An 18,362-nucleotide genomic window follows, 5' to 3' on the forward strand; every position below is an offset into this window, starting at 1 on the left:
GTTCCGGTTAGAGTCGGAGACGGGCCCCGTGAGACCTGCTGGTCTGAAGTGGACTCACGCTCCAAAGTGAGGATGTGCCCGCTGAGGCCCTCGTAGAGCACCTGAGGTTTGGGCAGGACCTCGTCCCGCTCGGCCCGGCCGGCGCCGTCCTCCGTGAACAGGTGCGTGATGGTTCCTTTGTACAGAACGTCGGCCGGCGTCCCCTTTAGAGAAGAGACGGGAGAACGGACCTGCCTTTCATCATCCCGGTGTCAAAGCGAACATTTTCAGAACCGGCGAAGGATTTTCACGCAGCCGAAGCCTGATTGGTTGATAGGCAACCAATGGAAGTCCTGCTCAGGGCTTTCCTGTCGGACCTTCTACTGCTGATATCTACGCTCGCACCTGGAAATCACACACACCTGTAAACAAACAAAGGAAACTGTCCTGACGACCCTTTAGCACTTTCCCTTCCTGATCTATCGCCATGGTAACTGGTCTTCTCCTGTTCGCCGCTTGGATGGAACATTACAGCGGGAGTATCGATGGCCTGGCCAAAGTAAGTAGATAAACCAAACGGGGAACAGGCACGGTACAGCTCGTCCCTGTCGCTATGGCAACAAGGCCACTCGAGGGCCGTGGTTGTGTCACAGCAGCAGGGAAATCCCGCAGCCTTCATCAGCAAACAAACCAAAGTGAACGACGGCGGCCGTTAAAAATCCGGACACCCCTCCCCCCCCCCAACGCTGGGAGGGCGGGGCCAGGACAGAACTACTACATGGAACCAAGTTAATCCTTATGGAATAAGAATAAAGTCATTCCCCGTCAATGGCATCTGATTACGTCATAAACCGATGATTCCAGCTCACCTGAGTGATGGAGCCCCCCCGACAGGAGATGGACGAATCTGGATGCATTCTGGTCCCTGGGATGCCCTTAGTGATGCTCCCGCCCTGAACAGCTGGAAGGGGGGCCGCAAAGACAAAGAAGCACGGTTCAAGCTCCGCAGCAAACACAAGCGCTTGTCCAGCTGGGGGGGGGGGGGGGGGGGGATGAAAAGTGTCTGCAGGTGGCCGACCACCTCTCCACATCCTCTCACGCTCCGTCGGATTAGACGAGCTTCTAACTCAAAAGAGGCCGACGTCCAGAGACTGGTCCTGAACTCACTCCAGTCTGCTCCTTTCCGTTCAAGTCGAGGACATCGATCTTTTTAATGTGACGGGACATTTGGGGGAAACTCGAGGTTTGACTTTGCTGCTGGAGGGCGAGCGGCGGCTCCATGGTTAAAAACGGGGCGTTTCAAATAAACCACGACAAAGAAGCAAAGCAAACATTCCTGTCAACTGTACACGGGCTGAAGCAGAAGAAAAATCGTCCACCCACCGCGTCCAGCAGCAGCGTCATGAGGCATCCCGTGGGTGGACAGGCTGTCGGCTTGAGAGGACAGACTATGAGGGGACAACTGTTCCTGCTTCACCATGGGGAAAGGACCTGGTGATTCGTCCCAGAGAGAGCAGGTATCAACAGAAGGACAGCAACGAGGGACGAGTGAGGTAGAAGTGGACAAGAGACAAGGTTTACTCACCCATCTTCCTCTGATCCATCCAAGACAAACCCATCTGTGTGGGGGGCATCTTCCCGTGGTCCAGCCCGTGAGCTGGGCCGTGTAACTGCACCGGGGTGCCCTGGAAAAAGAAACATACGAGACCCATTTACAATATCAGTAAAAAGTGCTGCAGCTAACACTAGCACATCTACAACTAGAGCTGCAGCTAACACTAGCACGTCTACAACTAGAGCTTCAGCTAACACTAGCACGTCTACAAACTAGAGCTGCAGCTAACACTAGCACGTCTACAACTAGAGCTGCAGCTAACACTAGCACGTCTACAACTAGAGCTGCAGCTAACATTAGCACGTCTACAACTAGAGCTGCAGCTAACACTAGCACGTCTACAACTAGAGCTGCAGCTAACACTAGCACGTCTACAACTAGAGCTGCAGCTAACACTAGCACGTCTACAACTAGAGCTGCAGCTAACACTAGCACGTCTACAACTAGAGCTGCAGCTAACATTAGCACGTCTAGAGCTGCAGCTAACACTAGAACGTCTACAACTAGAGCTGCAGCTAACACGTCTACAACTAGAGCTGCAGCTAACGTTAGCACGTCTACAACTAGAGCTGCAGCTAACACTAGCACGTCTACAAATAGAGCTGCAGCTAACATTAGCACGTCTACAACTAGAGCTGCAGCTAACACTAGCACGTCTACAACTAGAGCTGCAGCTAACACTAGCACGCCTACAACTAGAGCTTCAGCTAACACCAGCATGTCTGCAGCCAGTGCTGCAGCTAACGTTAGCACGTCTACAACTAGAGCTGCAGCTAACACTAGCACGTCTACAACTAGAGCTGCAGCTAACACTAGCACGTCTACAACTAGAGCTGCAGCTAACACTAGCACGCCTACAACTAGAGCTTCAGCTAACATTAGCATGTCTGCAGCCAGTGCTGCAGCTAACGCTACCTGTGTGATGGAGCCTCCAGGTTTGGTGGAGGAAATGAGTGGCGGTGGCTCTGGCATCGTTAGCGGCCTCACTGCTGCTAGCCGCCCACCGTCCGGCTGCAGACCGGGGACTGAAGGGTGTCCCGCCTGCTGAAATGCTGGAACGCAGGAGGAGACATGATCAAGATTTAAGCGTTTGATCTACGGCAGCAGGAGGTTGTTAATTCAGGGTGGGGCCGATGAGACTCACAGTTGAAGTGCAGGAGGTGCTGGTCATGGCTAATCTTGGCTATTTCCCGTGGGGACATGGGGTATGGGGCCAGAACCGGCCGACCCAGGTGGGAGGTCCTCAGGTCATCGGGGCCAAACAACTGCTTCTTGGGCTCGCCGTGCGGAGAGAACGCCCGGGACTTTTCTGCAACAACAGGCCAGGACTAATCCATGAGGCGGTTCTTCAGGCGCCACCACCCGATCACATCACGCCACCCCCCCGTCCCAGACAACAAGCCACCGTGAAGAACACCCAGCACAGAAGGGTGTTCACTCAATCATTGAAATCCATCCATAATCTGCAACGTGCCGATTAAAGTCAAGCGAAGCTTCCGAGTCGGTAAATGATTTCTTCATCGTAAAGCAGCGATGTTCTCCCGACTTGTTCGGCTCTTACAGCGCGATCCAAGTCTCCAGGCGGCCGGCGATCCGAGACAGACTTGAAAAGATGCCGTTCACACCCCTCTTTAGGCGTCTAAGCTAAATGTGTCTGACACGGTGCACAGGCTCGATTAGACCAATGAGAGCTCGTGATCTCTGCGTTCACCTGCGTCACACAGAGCTCTCGCTGACCTCGTCTCACGGCGCCCGAGACGGCCTGGGTCTCTGGCAGACTTGGATTAAATATATATTTGATGCCTTTTTTTTTTTTTTTAGGTCTCAACCTTCACGCCGGATCGCTGAAGCTCCAGAAATGTTTTGTGAACAAAGAAGCTTCTCCTGACTTCCCCGTCGGCGTGGAGGCGAGCAGCGAGCGATGGCTGACTGACGTTTCGTTCTCGGTTGAACCATTCCCTGCAGGTGTAACGACAAAAGGAAACCGGCGTGGCGGTGGGTGAACCTACTTAATCCTGGCAGGAGGGTCAGTAACCACTTGTCATTGCCTCTCAGCTCTGAAGGGACACAAACACACCACAGATCATCACATCCTCACAGAATCAACACGTAGCTAGCATAACCACAGCGAGGGCTCAGAGCAGCGGCTAGAAAGCAGCTTGTTCACCTATTTCTGCGTCGGGAACTACAGAACGAGCATTTTTTAGCCTTTTTATCTTCTCTAAAAACTCCTCAAAACGTGTTCGGTGCATTTAAGAGCTCACAGCTGCTGTGGCTATAAAAAACAAAACATGTCTGAGCCCGCAGCAAGGGCACCGATCGAAACTCCAGTGCCTTCTGGGTCAAGAGCGATACCAGATCATTTATCAGTTCCCTCGCTCCACCAGTGTCCCAGAAAGTCAAGGCTGCAGCAAGGACCAACAAAGTAAAACTAGATCAAAGGCGCTCGACAGCATCACAGCCCAAGTCTCTCTCCTTCAGCGCCGTGTCGCTGAGCTGAACACTTTCCACTTCACCCCTGCAGCTGCAGAACGGCAGCGATCGTGCAGACGGACGGGACACCAATGGGGGGGTGCAACTCGTGAAGCATCGATTCCACCCGACCTCTGATGATGGAGGTGTGGCCTACCGTCCTTGTCGTTGGCGGCGGGGCTGCGGGGGCGACCCCGGGGGCTGCTGCTGTGGAGGGCCTCCCTGTCCCTCTCTGCCTGGGGGTTGTAAGGCTGCTGCCTGACCTCCTGGGAGGACTCCCCGTGGGCCATGGTGATCTGCTGCTGGTACAGCGCCAGGGCGTGGGGGGGCAGCACCGCCTTGCCGCCTACGCCCCACGGACCCCCTGCATGGAGGCTTCAGGCATCTAGATGAGATGAAAACGTTTAAAAAAAACAGATCACAGCAAACAGAAGCCCCTCGTGCTCCCTCAGGATCCTCAGGCGCAGCATTCGGTTGCCACGGTAACAAGTTAGCATCTTTTAGTTGGTGGAAAGCAGACGTTTGTGATACTCGCGATCTATCCCATCATATTCCGTCTGTTCAGCTTATCTTAGACAAATAGGACTTAATTTCACCAGATTTTATCTCCGTTGACAGATAGTACTGCAAAGGAAGAGCGTGCAAATTAGAACGACGATGAAACAGCATCTGAGATCGACACCGTTGGGCATCGTAAGCTAATGTCCTGCTAACGCTAAGCAGCAGGCTAAATGAAGCAGGAGTGCATTTCAACCGGAACTCAACAGGCAATTAAAAAAAAAAGAAAGAAAGAAAGCGGCGATTTCGCTCGAGCGAGCTAGCCAACTGGCTAACCGGCCAGCTAACCGGCCAGCTAACCGGGTGCATCACGGGCAGGTGTGCAACAGGTGACTCACGATGGGGGGAATAGCAGCAGCCCTCTGCTTCAGCTGCTTCAGGTCCAGGGGCTTGTGCAGGGCGGGGGATATGACTCCATCGTGAGCGTAGTTCAGCAGGCTGGGCCGTGGAGACATCATCCTGCGCAGAGGAACGGATGAAACGCTGAATATTCACCACGTCATAAATAACACCGTAAAGTGAACGAGTCAGAGCTCGCCGTGATTCTGAGAACACTTCCAGCTCAGCGGACACCTGCGTCCGTCTCCCTGCAGACTCACAATCACTCCCTCGACAGCGCATTAACACACACGGGGGGGCGGGGGGGCGGGGGGGGGGGGGGGCGTGTGTGTGTCTGTGTCGTGCACGCGTTCAGCCTGGATTCCAGACAGACACTCGCTGCTTTTGTTTGCTTTGGCTCGGAGGGCAGCGTTTCCCTCGGCTCTGCCGGGACATGTCGTCTGCTGTCATGGAAAAAAACCGAGCAAATCGTCTGCAACCAGGACTAATGGCTCCTCCCACGCAGCCCGACGGCCGCTCCTCGTGGCCTCGCTCGCAGACGTGCACAAACCGGACTTCTGTGTACAGTAAATATCCGTCCTCGTTCGTATGAATTGGAAATACAATCCGTGGTCGACACAGAAGAGCGGCCTGCGGCGTTGGAACATGTATGGTTTCAGTGCAGCGTCGCTCGGCAACCGATGACACTCCAGAACCCGGGCCCAGTACCTTTACTGGGCCCGGGTTCTGGATGTCTCTGAGCAGAGACCGGAGACATTCGACCCTCCTTTGAAAGACTGAACTGAAACCATTGGTACCTGCTCTTATCGGAGCTCTCCGCCTCCTCCACTTCGTCGGCGCTGCACGTGGCGCTGGAGTCGCTGTCCCCGTGGGGGCCCGACTTGGCCCCGTGCTCCTTCTTGGCGCTCTTGGTGGAGCTTTTTGGTTTCCTCCTCCTCCGCTGCGGGAGGCTTTTTATCGTCGCTGGGCAGCGCCGGCTGCTCCTTGTTGGGCTCCCCCGTCTCGGTCTTTATCTCCTGCTTGATGGCAGCGTCCGACTCCTCGCCGACCGGAGGCTTCTCCTCCCCGGCCGCCTCCTTGTCGGCGCCGGCCTTTGACCTGCCCGAGCCCTCCTCCTTGGCCTTGCTTTCCTCCGATGAGTGTGGCGAGGGCAAGCTCTCGGTGTCGGAGCTGTTGTTGGCGCCTGGCAGGAGAAAAGGAGAAAAGAATCAGGACTTTCTGCTCGACCAGACGCGACCGGGTTTCACCGTACAATGAACAGGAACCAAAAACCAAAAGGGAGGACGGATGGATCCCGCCCCCCCCCCCTCCCTCCTCAGGGCTTCAGAGGACAGACACGAGCGTGACTGCTAGCTCTTCAGGCTAGCAGGAGAACTTGAGCTACGTTTTCTAACATGCACGCAGCTCTTGGGGTTGGGGTACCTTCATCTTCAGGGGCCTCCTCCTCATTGCCACTTGCTCCTGAACCCTCGAGCTCCTCCTCCTCTGCTGCATACGGGGCGCTGGTCTCCTCGTTCTGCAGGGCCTTGCCCCTGCGCCGGGCCTTTCGCTCCTTCTCCTGGGTTGAAACAAGGACCAACTAAACACAAGCAGCTCACAGAACCCAGATCTGTTCGCGCGGGAGACGATTTTGCAACGCGGTCATGCGCAAAAAAGCATGACCGCCTTCACCGGAGCCAGGAGCTCACCGATTTCATTTTATGCTGCTGGAGAATCTCGTCCAGTTTCTGCCTCTTCTTGTAGTTGAAGTAGAAGTTCTTGCACTGCGACACGGTTTTTGAGCCCACCATCTTGGCGATGGCGGACCAGTTCCTACCATACTGGAGAAGCCCTGGAAGAGACAAGCGGGCAAGCAAAGCGATGAGAGAGAGAGACTGACGCTGGTGACGTGTAAACCTGCACGCCCATCATATTCAGTAAATCTCCCACGTCAGTCTCTAAGTGCACAAGATGGAGTCTGTCTATAGCCGATCAATAGCGCTGAGCTCCGTTAGCATTCAGAGGCGCCGCCTCCCAGCAGCAGCATGGCAGGACGCCACACGATTCAGACAGAGGCGCGCTGGCGTGGCGGCCCGGCCGTCACGAACACGGTGACATCACCAAGTCGCTCCGCCGAGGTCACGCACGTCCTCGCCGACTTTTAGGTGATCCGTTTCCAAGAAATCCTGGTTCTCTACCAGGCCGACCACATGACTGCGTCTGCAGACACACACACACACACACACAGCACAGCATGTGTGTGCGTGTGCGCTGAAAGGAGCGCTGCAAAGGGCACACGGTGGAAGTGAGTGGGGAAGACAGATCGCGTTCGCTCCCCGCCCAGAGAGAGCGCCGCTAGCTGAAGGCCGCTCATTACCGCTGCGCGCTAGAACAGGCTTAGTTCACGCCGCCAACTCGTTTCCTGCACCAGGATGACGGCTCCTGGCAAAGGGACAGCCTCGGACACGGGGTCAGAGGTCGCTGCGTCTCATGGCTTGATGGAGGCAGCAGGACTGCGGTTTACGACTCCATTAGAGGTCCACGCGTTTCCCTCGGGGGTTTAGTCACACGGGATGCTCATCATGACGCGGGAAAAGAAGTTACCCTCGACACAAAGTCAAGCATCTTCCAGCCGCTAACGGAGCGGCGGCGTCTCATTCTTGGGGTTAGAACCTTTCCTTTAAGAAGCCCCTCTGGAACGAGAAGGGCTCGTAGCTCTGTCAGCACCTGTAAAGTATTCTCCCGGTCAGCTTTTTGGGACATCCTGAGAGCCAGCAGAGCTCAAGCACAATCCCTCATTTACGTTCCCATCGTCTCTGGCAAAGCCATTTAGCGGATATTTCATTTTCACATGGAAACCAACACGAACGCCGCGGCGTCATCCAGCAGCTGTGAGAAGACGAGATCGACTATTTATTGATGCCTGTATAAAAAGAAGCTGCTCTTTAAGCGCCCGAACGCCGTGCCGCACCTACAACCTCTCGAGTGTTAAAGTGCACGAGGTTCTCCAGCTGAAACATTCCGCGGCGCTCGGAAAGCTTCTGGAGGAAGCCCGAGGAAGGATTAACCATTGACCGGGTGGCCCCTCCCACCCGCACACAGACGAGCGGCGCTCACGCCGAACCCGCTGAACCGGACGCCATCATTCATTTACTGAAGGTCAAAGGTCACTCCACGCAGTCAGGGCTGGCTCCGGGTTTAGTTGTCGGAGCAACACACGCAGGACAAACATCCAATAGGCAGCAGCGAGACCGGAGCAGGTGGCAGTCCCGCACCCAATCAGGACGCCGTACCCCCCAGTAGCTCCTCACAACACCTGGCGCAGAGAGAAAGTGTCTGCTGGCGTCGGTCACATGCCTGTCGTCCCGCGGTCCTGAGGCGGAGGGCGCTACCGGACCGCCTGATCTCTGGACGGCCACTCGGAAAGCTCCTCGGGGCCGGGCCTTCCGATCCAGACCGGAGGAGGTGAAAACGGCCCCGCCAGCTGGCCTGATACTTGAGCCGGTGTCAGGTTGACATGCTCCGAAACGGCACATGCTCCTGGTCGCGCCTCCTCCCGGTCCTCCTCGCGCCGTCTGTCCTCGGCGCCGGTCTGTTCTCCTCTGCCGTTTCTCTCCCCAATGGCGGTCGTCTGGGAAGACTTCCACAGGAAAGTGGGACTGTGGGGCGGTGCTATGTGCTCTCTCTCTCTCTCTCTCTCCTCGTCTGATCTCTCCTCTATCTCCCTCCCTCCCTCCCTCCCTCCCTCCCTCCCTCCCTCCCTCCCTCCCCCCACCTCAGGCTGCCAGCAGGCACCGCGGTGCATTCGCTCGAACCCTCTCTCCCCAGCTCTCGTTAATACTAGAGCACACAGACAAACAGTCGGGCAGTCCAAGAGTAAACAGAGGGGAGGAGGGAGGGGGAGAGAGAGAGGGAGAGAGAGAGGGCGCCACTGAGCCAGCGGGACAATGGAAGGGAAGGATACAGAAATGGAGAGGAGGCTACGAGGAGGCGGGACAGGATGGGGAGCGAGGGAGTTGACGTTGATACCATGAGAAGGCAGAAAGGCTTTCACATTTTTCCTGACTGACCTGCTTTTCATCTTGAATGTGACCTCCCTCCAGTCTATAACAACAGCGAGTGGGGGCAGAGACAAAGTGAGTTGGGGGGGGGGGGGGCACTTGCCAAAAGCTTCCACAGTTGCTGCCAATCTGGAGCGCTGCCACCTCCCAAGGCCGAGACGGGCCGAGCTGGGGGAGAAAATGAGGCCTTTTCTACCTGCTGCTTTAAAAGGATTCCTCCAGCGAGCAGAGCGGGGGCCATTATCCAGCTGCCTGCACCCGAGCAGAGCCTGCCAGATTAGTGCACGCACGCACGCACGCGCGCGCACACACACACACACACACACACACACACACACACAACCTCCGAACACAAACTTCTGGCACACGGGAAGCCGGCGCTTCTGGGTTTAAGAGCGTGGCTTTCAAAGACCGGCAGTCCTCCCAGCGTGGCCCCCCCATGCAGGGTGATGAGCACCCTGTGGAGGAGCAGGATCGGGACACCTAAAGCCATTTTAAACAGACACACGTCAAGCCCCCTGCCGCTCGGACGGGGAATCCCTTTTGGCCGAAGTGAAGGCGGTGGTTTAAAATGATGAAAAACAGCAAGGGTGGCTCCTCCTCTTCATCGGCCCCCCCCAGAGCAGAGGCTGGGACTCTCGGGCTGTGGTTACATAACCCCCCCCCCCCCCCGATTCAAGTCACCGGGCTGCCAGACTAATCCTCTGGGATGGAGAGCTGCTCGAATCTCAGCGGAGGAGAATGGAACTGAAAACATGAAGCAGGACTACCAGCGAGCGCCGCGTCGGGGGCCAGGTCGGGGGCCAGGTCGGGGCCCGCTACCGCTAAAGAAGCGAAGAACAAAGAACCCTGTGGGCAGAAAGACACGAGTGGAGGAGGAACCCCCCTCAGAACCGAAAGCGGTTCCAACGTCTCGTTCATGCTGCTTCCAGGAGACACTTCATCTACCAGCGAGGAAGCACCGAGGGTCTCATCATCATCATCATCATCGTCACCGTCTGTGTGAAGAGCGCTGCGTAGCGACCGAGACGAGATATCACAAAGTGATGACGCAGATTCTGTGAAGCTTCCACATGGATGCAAATCCGTTTGATTTGGTCACGCTTTGATTTCGGGCGGGCGGCGACAGTTAAAACCAGAAGGGCGTTTGAAACCACATGGCTCCGGCAGGAACGCAAACGTTCCACAGACCTGCTTCTAAATCGTAACATCCTCTCTGGGAAAGGTCTTCAGTTCACAGATTCACAATAAGACTTTATTGACCCCCGGAGGGAAACAGAGGAGCAGACGGGCTGAAAACCAAAGCCTGGAAAGGTAAAGATGCATTTTAACAACTCGGCACAGACTTTTAAGTCATTTAAGATGTCATAAGAGCCGACGTTCCTGAATGTCGACAGCACCGGTAACCGACGGCAACCGCTGCATTTGTTGGAACGGAGCAGTGGGGATTCCCTCTCACATCAGAAACCACCCGCAACCGATACTCATCGACTGCACGCAACAAACGCTCCCGTAGAGCGGCGGCGGCGGCGGCGGCGGCGGCGGCGGGAGGAGGGCGGGCAGAAAGTCAGCGTCCCCTGAGAATCAGCCCTCTGGGTAATCTTCACTCAGAGGCAATAAACAGGCCGACTGAACGACAGGCTGCCTCGGCCCAGAGAGGATCTCACACACACACACACACACACACACACACACGTGGTGATTTCTGCCGCGCTGACAGGAAGTCACAGCAGAGAAGGAAACGGCTCGACTCGTGCCCCCTCGGATCGAGCACGAGACGGCGTCGCTGCGTTTTACCTTTTTTGGCGGTTTCCATCTCTTCTTCAGTCCAGCGAGAACTTTCATTCATCTCCAGATTGGCTGCAAAAAAAGAGGAAAAGAAAAAGGAAAGCAAGTTAGAGCGAGAGGGAGGAGGAGGAAGGGGAGTGGACAGTAGTTGCCAAGTCGGTTAGGGAGTGACTGACACGAGGAAAGAGAAATGAGAGAAGCAGAGAGGATAAGGAGGGGCAGCCCGGGGGGGGGGGGGGGGGGGGTCGCTGTTTGCTTTAGAGCGAGGAAGCAGGAAATCCAAGGACAGAAGTCAGTTAATGATTATAGACACAACAACTGGCTGGGCCGCCCCCGACCCCGCGTGACCTCTGCACGGCGGCGGGGATTCCACCGCTGCGTCTGCTGAAACATCCCGTAGCCTGCAGGCCGAGCGCGCGTCCGACTCGCTCCACCGTCGGCGAGGGAACGAACGAGCATTCCGTCTTTGGCCGGCGGCTGGGATTTAAACCCGACGCAGGTTCACGGCGTTCAAAGATAGAAAGGCGAAGCGGTAAGAAACAGCCGACTGACCGAGCTCGTTGCTGAGCGGCGGCGTGGCGGTCTCCTCCACCTCGCTGGTCATGGAGCGGGTGATGCGGCCCTTGCGGCGCCCCTGGCTGTTGGCGGTGCGGCGCCCTTTGAAAGCCACGGCGGGCTCTTTGTCCTCCGCATCCTCTCCGGAGGTGTCGTCCCTGCGAGTGAGGAATGAAAACCGTCAGCATGAAAAACTACCGTGGAGGCCTTCTAAGCGCCGACACGAGCAAGAACCGAAGAACCGCCGCGTTGCAACATCAAGGGAGGAAGTGCACGGCGGTTTACTGGCGCCGGTGCGTCACAGCGACGGCCTCGCCTCCGCTTCCAAAGCCAGAATCACCGCAGGAGCGTTCAAACACAATCCTTGATCCGGTTTCACCAGAAAGAGAAAACCTCCACAGAAGATCTGAAACGTTCCACTCAGGATTCTAAACAAACGTTTCGTCTTCGAGATTCTCGCGTCTGAGGCAGGAAACAGGGGAGGGGTCCGGTGGAGGTTTAATACCCGTCAACAGCAGTATGCTAACTAGCTAGCCGGCCTCTCCAGAAGGTCAGACAGTCGTCCACACACCAACTCCAACAATCACCGGGTCGGCTCATCGTCTGGCACACAACCTCACGCCGCCGCGTTCGGTTAGCGCACGGCGTTCTCTAATCGAGAGCATCGAGCACACAATCCGTGGCGAGTCGGCACGACGGTAGCCACCGAGCCCAAAGCCGCAGCCCCCCTCCCTCCATCTCGCTGAGGGCCGGCTGTTCAGGGATCCTCACCGAATCCCCCGATCGCATCATCCGGTCTGATAAATGTCGAAGCAGGAAGCGTTAGAGCGCGTCCCACACGGTCCCGTTCCATCCTCCACCGGCACTGGAGCTCAGAGCGCCGCCCCCTCCCCCGCCCCCTCCCCACACCAACATTCCTTCTGCATTTCAAACTGACAGGTGGGTTAATCTCTCTGCTTATTTTTCCCACCCAAAAGCCCCAGACTAAGAAAATAAACATGGAACTTAAAAAGAATAACAGCGTGATCGGGAAGGGGCGGAGCCGGGAGAACAATCCGACCGCGCCGTCGGTGGAAAGCGGAGCTGGAGGCGAGGGAGCGCCGGCGCAGTGATTGGATCTGCAGACCGTTCGCTCCTCCTCGCCCCTCCTCGGTTGGCCGAGGCCTGAGCTGGAAACGTTTCACGGCGATGTGGTGGAGATGAATCACCTCAGACTCGTTTCCTCTGCTCCCGACCCGACTCACCCGACTCACTAAGTAAGGCCCTGGTACTGAGAGATGCCTGCGACGCTTTGGCCGACTCACTTCATGCCATCGTCTTTGTCTTCGGCTTCGTTTTTTTCTTCTTCCCTCTCGGCCTCCTTCTCCTCCTTGTCCTTGTCCTTCTCCTTCTCCTTGTCCTTGTCCTTCTCCTTGTCCTCCTGGCTGCCGCGGTGCACCTGTTGCTGTTGCTGCTGCTGCTGCTGCTGCTGCTGCTGCTGCTGTTGCTGCTGCTGCTGCTGCTGCTGGCCGTGCTGCAACGAGGGAGACGAAGCACAAAGTAATCTGTTACTCCATGTAACCGGATACCCAGCATACCCCGTCAGGCCTCCTGCATCCTGGGCAGCTGGACGCACAAAGAAAAATACGCTTTTAACTTAAATTACGTCACAAAAAGAGAACAAACTTCCACGTAAACTGGTAATATTTGTTAAATGAAGGTCAGGAATAAATCCTGCGCCGTCTCCTCAGCACGCCGTTTAGCCGCTACGAACCGGTCTGATGCTAGATGTTCCTGTTTGATGCAGAGATTGTTCCAGCGCCACCGAATGGCGGCCCGACGGCGTCATCAGGCCTGGAGTTTAATCACCGGTTGGCCTTCGACCGTCTGTCACGCGACTGATTCACTGCAAAAAGCGAGAATACCTGACTCCTCCCACGCCGTCTGTAGTTCCTCCGGACTATATTCTTATAATTCTCGTTCTTTTTGGTCAGGTAATAAAAGAGCACGCACTCCGCCACCGTCTGAAACGAGACAGAAAAGCCACTCTGTGAAAAACATCACCGGGAAAACCGGGAAAACCACCGAAGAGGGGAAAATGAATCCGTACCTTTCTCTCCAGGAAAGACGCGATCAGAACAAAGTTTTTGGGGTGTTGAATGAACCTGCGGGAGAAGAAAGTCGTTCAACAACCGACGGGAGTGACCGGAAACCCTCGGCTTGCGCCGGAGCACATCAAAGGAAAGCACAAAGAGAACGGCCGAGGAGGCGACGTCTTCGCCGACACAGGAAAACATTCCTCCGTCACGAATGGCCAACTTCAAACGAGCGAAACTGTGATTTGGCACTTTGGCCATGATCACATTTTACACTTAACCAGTGATGATCAAACCCGAGGAAGAGCGCGGAGCTCTTCCTCGGGTTTGAATCGATTCGGCGGCCTGCGTCGCCTCCTCGTGTTTCTCACGAAAGGGAAGCATCACTTCCTTTCCACCAGCCCATCCACACATTCCACGCTGAAAACGGACATTTACCCAAACGAGGATCTGAGAATCTGCTTGTTCATAAACGTATTTATGAAGCGCATGCCTCAAAGGCTCTGGCTCACTTGTCTCTGAACGAGTCCTTCTCCTGCTCGCTCCACATGTTCATGACCTGCCGGTCCTTGTACACCTTCATGGGGTCGTCGATCAGGCCGTTCATGTTGATGAACTTGATGCGCTGCTGCTCGGCGTCGAACAGCATCGGAGGGACGACCGCCAGCTGCCGCATCTGCTTCTCCGTGTTCTGGCGCACACACAGAAAGCGACATCCTGAAGTGTGTGTGTGGGGGGGGGGGGGGCACAGAGGCTTTCTGGAGACGACATCGCCTTGATCGGACATCCAGACGGAGCGCCAGCTTCAACCCGAGCAGCGTGAACAACGGACAGAAGACGGAGGGGAAGCCTCGTTAGCGGCGGCGCTCACCTCGTGCTCTGATATTCCATCTATGATCTCAGAGACCTCGTGTTCGCTGCGAGCTGCAGACGAGTTGAGCCCGCCTCCTCGCTGCCCAACGCGGCTACAGGAGGAGAGCACAGGAGGCGCGTCAGGCGAACGCGCCGTTTTGTTGCAGTATCCACGGAAACGGCCGATGGGAGTCACGCGACCTCACCTCTGCAGGCGCTCCTGGAGCTCCCTCTGCTTGCGGATCTCGGGGAACTGCTTCTCGTAGTATTCCCGCACCTTGCTCTCCTTGGCCCGGCGCCGCGGGTTGCTTTCGATGCGCTCCACCTTCTTCTCCCAAGCTTCCATCAGCTGGTCATAGCGCTGGCAGAACTTCTGTTCCTGAAGAGCCACGGAAAAACGGAAATGACGCCGCTGCACATCCCTCCGTCGGATGTCAGGACACACAACATGGAACACGGAACAGCGAGACGAGGCCTTTCTGCCTGTTAGGAGCAGACTGGGGGGGGCGGAGCTTTCAGTTAACCTCCTTTATTGTGGAATCAGCTCCCTGATTCGGTCCGCGAGACCAGACAGATGTCCGTCCTCTGAGCCTCAGGTTCTGGCCAAGGTTTCTGCCTGTTACAGGGACCTTTTTTCTTGCTGCTCCTGTAAAGTGCCTTGAGATAACTTTCTGTTGTGACCTGGCGCTATAGAAATAAAATTGAACCGAATCAAATCCCTGATTCTATTCAGGACTCTGTCCCACAATGCAACACCTCTACGTGTGCGGAGCGGGACGAGCGACGCTGGGATTCCGTGGGGAGTCTGGCACTGAGCGGTCTGATTTCCCAGCTTCCTCACTGGCCGGCTGGAGACACGACCCCCAGCGGAGGCGATGACTCTCCTCGCCGCCCCCCCAGAGAAGCCTCCCACTCAGGTGCCGTTTTTAAACTGGCCTTCCTTAAACTTGTAATTAATTTTAGACGCAGAGCTGTGACATCGATGAAAGCATTCAAAGCCTTTTTATTCCCGATGTCTAAATGGATGTGAATTCCAGAATCAAACCGAGGACTGGCATCAATGATCGGATGTCTGCCTGGGCCTGCTAGCAGAGCTAACCCCACCGATCCATTCTAAGCGGTCACGCCCTTTCCCTCTTTGGTCGGCCTAACGTGGCCACGCCCTTCCAGGGCCAGCTGGCCCGGTGTCACCCGAGTCATCCCAAACTTACCCACTGTTTACGGGCGTGATTCCTCCTCTTGAAGTACAAGATGAGCTTCTTCCTCATCGCCTGGTTTCTGAGAGGGATGAAGGAAGCGGGGTGTGAGCGAAGGACACGGCGAGGACGCCCAGGGAAACGGCGTTCCCACACCGGATCACCAGAGCTTCAGGTCCGGAGCGACCGCATCAAGTATTTGAGCCAAAGGCTGTAGGCGACCTCGGTTATAGCGAATAAACAAAGGAACTCGTGTAAACTGAACACAACGAAGACGCCAAGTTAAGTGTCCCTTTGATGTCGGTGATATTAAAGGACCGTTTGAACCAGGATGAAACAGACGGAACCAACGTGTGTCAAAGCATTTCATCTTTTAAACATTAAAACCATTTTCAGAGCTTTTTCAGAGCTGTGACCCCCGCGCGGTCCAACATGGCGCCGTTGCATTCGCCTCGTAGCGGATCAGAGTATGCAGCGTTCTGCTCTTCGACCATTATCCGGTAAACAAACAGAACGCACCAGCGACGCCTGTCCTTGCACGCCGCCGCTCGATTCACTCAGAGTTGCTTCTGGCCGGAAATCACGGCGAGGCGAGGCGAGGCGAGGCAAACCTAGAAAACTTGTCTGGCGGGGACGAGCCAGTTGCCAAGCTTCAAATAAAGGTCGGGGCCAGTAATCGCCTTCGGCCGCCGCGCCGTCCGGCCCGCTCGCCGCCGTGAGACACTTCATCTGTCAGCTGGAAGGTCAGGTTCTCCGGCTGATTAATGTCATCTCATTCTACATTAGTCGCTTCAGGCGAGGACAGAGGACGAGGAAACGGGTCGCCGGCGGTAGAAGACGACGGCCTTTCACGTCTCGAGGGATAAACTCACGCCGTCACCCATTCCTCATTTCCTGAGCATGCTATCTGCAATAACAAAGTTAAATCCAAACCCACGGCCACACAAACACCGAGACGAGCCAGAGCGGCAAGAAGGTGGATTCATCCTCCTTCAGCCGAGTGGCGGAGGAAGTGGGGATGAGTGGCGGGGTCACCAACCCGGGCAGAGAAACAAAGGAGGCCCACTGTGCCGGGGGGGGGGGGGGCGACACGGTGGCGTTAGCACAGAGGAGCGCTTTCAGCTAATTCCCTTTGAGGCAATAATACCGATCAAACGGCCGAGGGATCAAAGGGAGGAAAGACGGCGCAGAGCGTGGCGAGGAGGTCAGACGCGTCCGGTGGCGTTCGTGCTACCGTATCCCGAGCGGTGGCAGGAGCGCAATGACGCTCTTTGAATTCTGATCCTTAAAAGATGACAGCTGCACAGAGGCAGCATTGATCGCCGCGGTAACCAGGTGAAGGCGTTTGGTGTCATGGCTCCAATAATCCCGATCAGCATTATTTGGCGTTTATCAGTTCTCAGTTTTCTTTAGCTTTGAAGCGGTTCACGCACCTTTAGCTACTACGGACGACAGTTACAACCATCGCAGGTATTTACGGGTCGCAGCGTTTCGCTTCCGTCTGAGAGGAGACCGAACAGGAAGCTTTTCATTCTCGCGCAGGCATGATGACCGCCTCGAGGTTCTGCGCCCCTCAGTGGGCGTCGCTGGTTCCGCAGCTGCAGCTCGGCGCGGTCTAACGCAGGCGTGCCGGTTTGCGTGGTGACAAACTCACATTTTGATGTTTTCGTGGTACTGCTTGGTGTCAGAGGGTTGGTTGTACAGAGGCTGCAACAGGAAAGGAACAACAGATCAACCAATCAGACGTTACAGACGCTGCTTCGGGTAAACACACTGTCAGCGCGGGGGGGGGGATTCTGGGACTCCCCGGGTGTGAAACAGAGAGATGAGAGAATATGCAAGATAAACAACAAAACAAAGACATCTACATTCTATTGATGGAGACGGCGTCAGAGTAAAACAAAAGCGCTGAGAGCGATCCCGTCGCCAAAAACGACTGAACGATGAAACGTGACACAGGAGAACCCCCAAAATGAAAATACATCCAAACGCTGTATTTACGATAGCATCAAGCTGTTCACAGCTAACGTTAGCACGCCTGTAGCCAGCGCGGCTCTCCTTGGCGACGAGTCAAACCCTCCATGGATGGGGAACGTCTGATGTCATCGAGGTGTTGCTGGGCAACATGCTAAGTACGACTGAAACCAGCCTCAGCTACAAGAAGATGGATGGAACCCAGATAGCGGTACCGGTACCAGTGCTGGTTCTCTTCCAGCATTACCCGACGCTGAGGAGGGACTCATGGAGCTTTCACTAGTCATCAAGCAACGCATCAGCAACAGACAATCCAACCCCCACCCTTCCGATTCCTCGTTCGAAGCAGCCTCCCGTCCATCCCACAAATCTGACGGTCTGGAAAAGATTTCCTGATATGAGAAACGCTCGAGTGCAGCCGAAGCAAAGCAGACGAGAACATGACTCACCAGCTCTACCCTGGGTCCCAGCCCCTCCAGTATCCGGTGAGCCTCTTCAGCCTTTTTCTGGGGAGGGAACACAAACAGAAGCAGCGCATTAGCCGGCTGCCTGCACCCCCGTCATCGCCACGGCAACGTGGCGAGCATGCTCGCTGGGCTGAGGCTCCGCCACCGCCTCCTGGATGGATGGATGGAAGCACTGGCTATTATTAGAGCTTTTAACTCAAGCTACCAGAAAAACTAAAAAGGAGGCTCGCCTCCCCTGAACAGAGGTAGAGAGAAAGAAAGTGAGTGGGAGAGCAACAAGCAGGGCAAGGATGAGCGGCGTCGGATCTCACAGGAAGTTCTCCAGGTTACCGCCTACATCAATCAGGCGTCGAGCCAACACGCCTGGCAGGAGCGGAGCGGTACGGGGGCAGGAAGGACCGCCTCCATTCCTTCAGCTTTATCCTGAACATGTGTGCAGACCCTCCGTCCCG

General features: G+C 55.9%; 1 protein-coding gene across 1 annotated transcript in view; it reads right to left on the reverse strand.

Moving 5' to 3' along the window:
• Window positions 1-18,362, reverse strand: part of ncor2 (nuclear receptor corepressor 2) — a 29,531-nt gene that overhangs the window by 864 nt on the left and 10,305 nt on the right. The window contains 24 exon segments of the mRNA XM_068738472.1: window positions 59-203; window positions 849-940; window positions 1,363-1,470; window positions 1,565-1,664; window positions 2,510-2,646; window positions 2,739-2,903; window positions 4,224-4,410; window positions 4,413-4,451; window positions 4,963-5,083; window positions 5,761-5,879; window positions 5,881-6,146; window positions 6,386-6,521; window positions 6,652-6,794; window positions 10,801-10,863; window positions 11,344-11,504; window positions 12,651-12,859; window positions 13,251-13,349; window positions 13,436-13,490; window positions 13,934-14,112; window positions 14,293-14,386; window positions 14,480-14,652; window positions 15,485-15,551; window positions 17,124-17,176; window positions 17,893-17,949. Coding sequence (XP_068594573.1) covers window positions 59-203; window positions 849-940; window positions 1,363-1,470; window positions 1,565-1,664; window positions 2,510-2,646; window positions 2,739-2,903; window positions 4,224-4,410; window positions 4,413-4,451; window positions 4,963-5,083; window positions 5,761-5,879; window positions 5,881-6,146; window positions 6,386-6,521; window positions 6,652-6,794; window positions 10,801-10,863; window positions 11,344-11,504; window positions 12,651-12,859; window positions 13,251-13,349; window positions 13,436-13,490; window positions 13,934-14,112; window positions 14,293-14,386; window positions 14,480-14,652; window positions 15,485-15,551; window positions 17,124-17,176; window positions 17,893-17,949 — 2,968 coding nt within the window.

Source organism: Brachionichthys hirsutus, chromosome 4 (genome assembly GCF_040956055.1).
Source record: "Brachionichthys hirsutus isolate HB-005 chromosome 4, CSIRO-AGI_Bhir_v1, whole genome shotgun sequence".
NCBI classification, from domain to species: Eukaryota; Metazoa; Chordata; class Actinopteri; order Lophiiformes; family Brachionichthyidae; genus Brachionichthys; species Brachionichthys hirsutus.